The sequence below is a fragment of the Pteronotus mesoamericanus genome, unplaced genomic scaffold, assembly GCF_021234165.1.
Source record: "Pteronotus mesoamericanus isolate MK-2021 breed Mesoamerican mustached bat unplaced genomic scaffold, CSHL_Meso_final contig_50, whole genome shotgun sequence".
NCBI lineage: Eukaryota > Metazoa > Chordata > Mammalia > Chiroptera > Mormoopidae > Pteronotus > Pteronotus mesoamericanus.
In genome coordinates this window covers 43583468-43591730 of record NW_026555186.1, presented here as the reverse complement: position 1 = coordinate 43591730, position 8263 = coordinate 43583468, and the positions used below count along the sequence as shown (strand labels likewise).

Here is an 8263-nt window from a genome sequence, read left to right as displayed (position 1 = left end):
GATTAGAACCACTGTCTTTCCACTCCCACTTCACTTGATGTCAGGTGACCCTGGCGTGTCTGTGGGCACCTTTGGATCCAGCTAAAGAGAAGTTGAGTTTGGGATACATTTGAGTTAGAGGGATATACTTACGGAAGTAATAGCCACTTCTGTATGGAGTTAAGTCGCAGCTGACCTGAGGTAGCAATGGCTTCCAGGAATATTCCTACAGGTTAGTGTGCCAACTGCTCAAGACAGGGCAACAACAAATCAAAACTTTGTGCGCTTTAGGCCATGCAAAACTTGGACCCACTGTCTCACTAGGCATAGTTCTCGGGCCATCTAGAGTCTCTGCAAATGTGTGAAACCTCAACTTGGGCTCCCAAGCTAGAGAATGCTAGCAGAAGATCCTTTGATTCCATTCGATCCTTTGCTTACCCTCCTACCTTACATTCAGTTACTACCCTGTCAACCCCAATAAGAGAAAGAGACCCATTTCAGGAAAGCTTTTTGCTTGATCCTGTGCTAATACTTGGATTACATTTTCATCTGGAACATTTTTCTTGCAAGAAAAAAAAAAGTGCATCAGCACCCTTTTTTCCCCCTCTTGCTTGCTGCATGTCCTTGCTGCTTTTGTAGCTGTGTCTGTAGAGTTAAAAATAGGTATGAGTGGGATGACTTGGCCCTTCGCCTGTGTGAATTCCAAACTTAGCCCTTCCTACAACCACTTATTTGGTTGATTACAAAAAATTACTCATTCAGCCTAGTAGTGTATTTGTTGTTGAGGTTGTTGTTAAAATATATTTTCACTAGAAACAATATTTGTGTTATAATGTAAAAACATTAATAAATGCTGAATAGAAAACAAGTATTCATACCCTCACTGCAAAGTTTTTTATAAATTCTTATTTGTTGTATGTTGTGGAATGTATATTGCAATTTACTTCTTTAAAAATTTTTGACAAAAATGAGTTCATATCCATATTGCTTCACAACTTGCTTTTTTCACCTGTGTATCCCGAATACCTTTTTTGAAAAGACTGTATTTATTTAAAATCTTTTAGAGAGAGGGGAGGGGAGGGAGAAAGAGAGGAAGATAAACATCAATGTGTGGTTGCCTTGCATGTCCCCCACCAGGGTCTTGGCCTACAACCCAGGCATGTACCCTGACTGGGAATCGAACCGGCAACCCTTTGGTTCACAGGCCAGCACTCAACCCACTGAGCCACATCCGCTCGGGTATATCCTGAATATTTTTATCAATTCCTCTTAAGGGCTGGATAGCATTTTTGTTTGTTTGGTGATATGAATTTAGCGAATTCCTTATATTTGGGTTGTTTTCAGGTTTTGTTTTGTTTTTACTACAACAAATGGTGCTGTAATGAGCATCCTTGTTCATGTATCTTTCCATTCCCCCTGTAATATAAATTTCTAGTAGAAATTTAGACTTCCAGGGTCAAAGGATATATACATTGCAAATGCTGATAAAAGTTCCCAAATTGCCCTCTAAATCATTGCCCCGATTTACAGACTCACCCATAGCGTGTGGGAGCGCACATCCCCGCACGCCCATGCCAGCCCAGCGTTACCAAGCGCTTCAATGTCTGTCAGTCTGAAAATGGTAGCCGCAGCGGGTCACTTTAATTTTTATTTAGTATGTTAACTCTCTATTTATTTAGTTATTTATTTTTCCTTCCCCTGCCCCCTCACCTGAGGACACCCTTTCATTGCTTTTAGAGAGGGGCAGGGAGAAAGGAAGGGCGAGAGAAAAACATCGAAGTGAGAGAGAACCATCGGTTGCCTCCCATACTCACCTGGACTGGGGCTCAAACCCACAACCCAGGCCCGTGCCCTGACCAGAAATTGAACCTGCAACCTTTTGGTTGTGGGTTGACACTCCAGCTAACCAAGCCAGACCGGCCAGGGCCATTTATGATTTATTGTACTCTTCTGTGACTAGCCTGCTCATATTCTTTTCCCATTAAAAAATACACACATTGATTTATTTTGTTATTGACTTGCAAGGGTTATTGGGATTCCTTGAGATATTAGCCCTTTGTCCTAGTATGACACTTGACAACAAAACATAACTTGCTATTGCATTTTAAATTCTTAAACTCAAGGGATTCATGAAAAATCCTTTGGAAAACAATCAATTATGCTGTATGTAAATTAATAAAAATAAATGTAGGTATTTCATACAGCTAAAAAATTAAAGGTAGGCATTGATCAAAAACTTATTTGGAAGGCAAGTTTGTTCTTTATCATCCTTCCTCCCTAAGCCAAGGAAGTAACCTAAGTCTCAAGTGAAGTTCCCTCGCCTAGTTTAGAAATTTGTCCTTGTTCTAGAGAATAGTGCGTGACATAATAGTTTTATTTTTTCTTCATTTTACTGCCTGATACTAGGTTCTACATTAATGTACATATCTAGAAAAGTTAGAAATGTTTTTAATATTGTAGGAAACTAGAGTTTTTTGAAGTGTCTTTGAATTTAGCACCTAGATTACATCATGTTGGATGTTTTTCATGTAAACTGTTGTATTATTTTGCGTGAGTTAACTCTTTAGTTGCTCATAATTCTGATACATATTGAGTACAATGAAACAATATTATTCGCTATAAATACTGGGATTGCTAGGAAACAAAAATCTCTGGGTCAGAAGTTGCTAATGACAGGCCACTGGCCATATCTGCCCCACAGATATTCCCTCATAGGTTAGGAACTGTTGGTATTTTGAACTCCAGTTAGCCCTCAGTATTCTTGGACTAGGAAGGGGAGGGTTGGTCCCAGGACCACCCTCCCAGACCCCCATCCCTGAGGTTACCAAAATCCAAGGATGCTCAAGTCTCTTCTGTAAAACGGCATAGTATTTGCATATAACCTGTATTTGCATGCAGGCTACAGTAGGGTATGCCTACACATTTCTTTATTCTCAGAGATTCAGCATAGTGCTGTTGCACAGAACATTCTGGGTACTTTCTTTTTGTGGGGGCAGAGGACAAGCTTGTTTTCTATCCACAGTTGGTTGAATCTGTTGATGCAAAACCCATGGGTATGAAGGGCCAACTATTGCTAATGCTTATGCAGAGGTTTCATTCATATGAAATCCAGATTTCTGTTTTCTTTTAAAAATAAAAATTTTGGCACTAATAGATAATATATATGTTAATAATCTGGAACTCCATAGTGGCTATGTTTAGACAGAGTGCAAGTGGTCTCCGATTTGCCACAGTTCCCGCCACTTTTTAATGCATTACATCGGCCTACTTTACTCAGTTACTTTGTGTAGATTGCTCTTGTTTATTTGTAGGTAAATAAAAATATAAAAAGGTGTGTATGTTAAAAATTTAATTTCTTCATTAATAAATTCATGAAAGCCTCATAAAGCTCCTTTGTTTTATTAGATTTTCTGATACATTCATTTCCTTAAAAAGGTGGTAAGAAATACAGAGACAGTGGAAGCAATAAACATTCAGAGATGTTAACTTTCTTCTTCCCAGCTTTTACCAACAAATCACTCCATTGGCTGGTGAAAAGAGGATGACTGGAAAGTTTATACTTCCTGGAGTTCCACTATCTTACGCTGTAATTTCTTTAGGTCTTTCTGTACTTTATATATCTCTAAATCCATCTTTGTTTGGTGTATTTGTTGGAGGGAGCTGAGAGAGTCATGAATTGATTTAAACCCTGGAAGAAGACATGAGCACACTTAAACAATGCGTTGGAACTTTTGTTTTTTCTACAGAAGCTGTTAATCAGCAGTCCTGCCGTAACTGATCATCTTTTCAAAGCACATTAAATTTTATTAAGACCGGTCTAAAATGTGTAACTATTTCTTGTATGTCATGAAGATGCCTTAGCAATAGTGTCTCAACTTATATCTGGCTTTATTGTGAAAATTTAATTCCTTCCTTTCCTCTCCCCCCAAATATATCGCATACTGGAACGAGTCCATATTTCAAGAGAGAAATTTAAAATAGTTTCTTCTTTCTCTACACTTTTATGAGAGATTTGGATCTCTTTTTTTATTCTAGTCTCCAAATTGAAGGTAAAGGCCTTTCCAATCTCAGATGAGATTTCCAACTTTCTCTAACTTCGCCCTGTTTGAGGGACATAAAGAGTGGCCCCCCTCGCCCCGTGCCCCCGTGCCCCCGTGCTTTGCATCTCTGTGCAAGTCTGGTCACTCAGTCCTCAAGCTCCTTAGGGTACAGCCCATTTCTTGTTCATTAGAGCCTTGCATATGGTCATTTCTCAACACACTTATTAAACGCATAAAGGAGAAGCCATTAATGTGGAGTCCCTGTTCGCTCAATTCCCACTTGATAAAATGCAGAGACATGTAGTTTGCAAATCCCCCTTCAGCTCATGCTATGACTATTACTGGAATGAATAAAATTGAACCTCTGGTAGGTAGTTAAGTAGAAAGCAAGGCTGTAAAAGAAGGGTCAGTTAAGTTTGGAACATGATTCCTGGCCAGATAGTTCATTATTTGATTTGGCAGTGGGAGCTGGGGAGTAGAGGTGCGGAGGGTCAGGTTTCCAGGCAGAGAATTTTATTTATGTGCCAGCAACATCTGGCAGAATGAGACCATGATATTTTTCCAAGACCTTCAAGGCATCTCTATACAAGATCAAAATTAGGTAGAATTCCCATGCATTTTTCTGAGACCTAGGGGACATAAAATAAGTTGGGGCTTTCTCTTGTACAGGAAACTTCTGGTTCCTGGTAATTCCCTTAGAATTGTGACTGGAGGCAAATGGCTGCGCCACAGCACCTATTCCATGTCCTTCACTGTGACAAATTAGATGGGCCTTTCAAATCAATCTCTTTAATGTTAGCTCAGTTTGATATTGCTGCTATTAGCCTCCTTCAGAAGAAAGACAGTCATTACACCAGACTCTGTTAATTCATCTCTCTTACTTCGAAAGGTCAGGTCTCCAGTCAGACATCTGTCTAGGCTCATTATCTGCAAGTTCAGCAATTTAGGCTCCTAGTTTCATGATACACCCACAAGCCACACCTTGATGATCTCCAAGGACTTTCCATGCCTAACAATTCTGAGTTTCTGATCGTAGAGAGTAAAAAAAAAACAACAACAAAACAAAACAAAAAAACAAACAACTCACATCAATGGCAAGCTTGTGATGGTGCTAAGTACGAAGAAAAAAATAAACTTACCTACCTACCTTCCAGTGGTATGCTGAGATTCTGTGAGATAGGAAAATCAGCTTGAATATAAAAGAAGGTTACTAATGACAAAACTGATAACTGGCCATTAGGTCCAAGTAGGAAACAGGGACTGGATAGGCAAGGAGTGATGTTAATTAAAGGCACCTGCTCACCTGATTGATATTCATTCTGCATTTTCTCTAATTCATCCCAGATGTGCTTTTCCAGCTGGCTCATTTTTTTAGACAGTTTATTTTCTATATGCTTTACTTTGCTTAGTTCTGCTTCCTGTTTGTGTGAGTTAACAAAATTCCCTAATTTGCTTGAAAGCTGCAGTAATTTTTCTTCCATTTTATTTTCTGACTTTTCCTATAAAAGAAATCACAATAAAACTCTGCAGATAAGAAAATCTATGTGGAATTGTATTTCAGCTTTGAGAATGTTTTTTAACAAACTCACTTTTCCACGTTAAACATGGGAATTTAAACCAAGTTCCCTTGTACCTAAAACAGTGTTCACAAATATAAGATTCACCTCTTTGTTCAGCCTGGTTCATTTGTAGTTCCTAGAAAGTAAAAGGCTGTGGTCTTGCAGAAACGCCTCAAGGATTTGGAATTTCAGCCTAGCGTTTAAAGAAGAAAGGCATTTAAATTCTGCCTGACCTGAGCTCGTTGGACATGCTCCTAAGTGTCAGAGGCCCTTATTCCCTGCGCTTCGTATCTCGCTGTGGAACAGCTTGAGCTAGAGCAGTGATTCTCCACCGTGCTGTCTATGAGAATCACCTGGACCATATACCACACCCCTGCCAAATTCTGATTTAATTAAAAGGTCTACGATGGAGCTTGGGATTGATCTAGCATAAAAGTGCTCCCAGTGATTCTAATGTGCAGCAACCTGAGGCTAATTAGCTTCTCTGCTCCTCCCCTCTCCCCTCCAGAGAATGTGGGAGCAAGAGCAGGCTAGACTGGCTCGGCCCCTGGGTTCTCCTCTCTAGTCCTGCCTGCCTCAGGAGGGTGAACTCCAGTCTCCCTGTTCCTTGTGGTGTGAGGCTTCTGCCTGCAGGTGATCCTGTGGTCACCTGGAGCAGCCTGCAACAGGTGGAGGTGTCTGCCTGAATCAGGTAAGCAACTAGCAGACCCACTGGGCTGAGATCTGAGCGGTAGCTTTATCAGGGACAAAGCTGTAATGTTTTTGTCCATCTCGTGGGCCATGTTTCTATCAGTTGTTTACAAACTCGGGTAGTACTGGTCTGTCTAAAGCCCCTCTACCAAAGTTCCAGAAACATCTTATTTGAATCACCTGCAAGCCTGGCAGCCACTGAGGACCCTGGTGGCCCGTGCTGCTCTCCTGGGGGCCCAGCAGCTCGGCTGCAGGGCTGGCGGGAGGGAGAAGGGCGCCCTGCACTGCGTCTCCCATGCAGCCTCCTCACGCCAAGGCTGGGGCTTTCTCCACAAGGTCTGACCGGGAAGAGACGTTTTGAAAACCTTGGATCTGCTATCGGATCTCGGGAGCGGTAAAATGGCTTGTCTAAGGCAGAAGTTTTCAGGACTGCTTGTGGCGGAGCATCACCCAGGCAGCTTGCCTAACAGCACGGATTCCCAGCGGAGGCCTTGGGAGGTCTGGCTGATGCCTCAGCTCTGGGCTGGGACAAGGCATCTGTATTTTTAAAAACTCCCCTTTGAATATTCCGGAGGTAAAACATATTCTGAAAAGTGTGGGTTCACAGAGTTGGCGAGTAGCGAACAGGAGCAGAAGACAAGCCTCTAGATTCCTCTCCTGGTGACCACCGACGCCCCTCCCCCCTCCTCCACCCCTGCCTCGCACTCAGTCACTGACACAGCGGAGGTTGCGGTGAACGGCCAAGGGCGACTTCGCAGACCTGACTCACGGCTGAACAGACAGTGGCCGCGCGGTGGTCTACCTCCTGAGTAGCAGAACTCCTTACCAGTTTCTCCTGTAGGCACTTCAGGCACTGATTTATTTGGCCCAGCTGGTCTTTTTCATATTTGATGAACTGGCTTTCGGTCCATTTTTTATTTTTCTCGACTTCCTCATACAGAGTGTTTGAAAGTGAATTAAATCTAAGGGAAAATTGTGTTCTATTTTAATAAGTAAGTTTAAACATAAAACCCTAACTTAGCAATAAAGTACTCAGGGTCCCTGTCCTGAGCTTGTGTTCAGCATAGCTACCGCCAGCGCCCCTCCACACACCCTAAAATCCAGGCACAGGCAGCGACGGGACAGAAACACCTGTCGCCCACGCAGATTTCCTCCCGGAGCCCTGGGCACATGCGTGCGCCTGGAAGAAAGACTTCGCTAAGTCACCTGGGTTGACGAGTATTACTTTACCTAGGGGTTAAAGGGTCACAGGAAATATTTTAGGCTTTGCAGGTCGGTCTCTTTGACAACCACTCGGTGCTGCCCCTGCAGCCTGAAAACAGCCACAGCTGACAGAAATCAGCGTGGCTCATAGTCATAGACAAACAGAAGAGCATGGTTTGGGTCCAATCTAACTTTATATACGCTAAAAGGTAAATTTCATACTCTAGTCACAGGTCATTAAATGTATTTTTTTAATTTAAAATTTATTAGAAAGCGTGAGCAACAGCCTTAGCCGTGGGCAGACTGGCTCAGGGAACCCCTGATCTGCAAGGACCGCTGCGAAGCGAGGAGAGGAGCGGGCCAACGGCCCGGCGTTGTTGAGTTGAGGGGAGAAAACTCAGAGGTAGGACCGAAGAAGGGAGAAGGAAGAGAGCCCCCAAAAGGCTTTGGGGAAGCAGAGCATTCCTTGGTTGTCTTTTCTTTCTCAGGTAAAATCTTCAGTAAAGTCCCCATTGCCACCAACGGGTCTCTGCAAGCGGACTCTTGGAGGGTGGGGTGGGGTGGGGTGGGGGGGAGGCTTAAAGTGGTGCTGAGCTATTCACATGGGCAAACCGGACAGTAATAGGCAAAGGAGGGGCAAGGGACTGCGGGCTTCAAGATGATGCACTGCCCAAGTATTAAATAATAGAGAATGAAGGATTTTTAAAAATGGAAGTGGATGTTATTAAAAGGGGGTGGAATCAAATATCAATTTGAAAAGTCACTGCAGAGTGGTTGAGGGTTTGAGCAGAA

General features: G+C 42.6%; 1 protein-coding gene across 1 annotated transcript in view; it reads right to left on the bottom strand.

Annotated features, from left to right (window-relative positions):
• Positions 1-3482: 3482 nt before the first annotated feature.
• Positions 3483-8263, bottom strand: part of FAM81B (family with sequence similarity 81 member B) — a 91701-nt gene continuing 86920 nt past the window's right edge. Inside the window, exons 10-12 of the mRNA XM_054578300.1 lie at positions 7095-7230; positions 5323-5518; positions 3483-3667 (exon numbers count right to left, since the gene is read on the bottom strand). Of these exons, the coding sequence (XP_054434275.1) occupies positions 3534-3667; positions 5323-5518; positions 7095-7230 (466 nt within the window). The 3' untranslated portion in view covers positions 3483-3533. The remainder of the gene's footprint in view (positions 3668-5322; positions 5519-7094; positions 7231-8263) is intronic.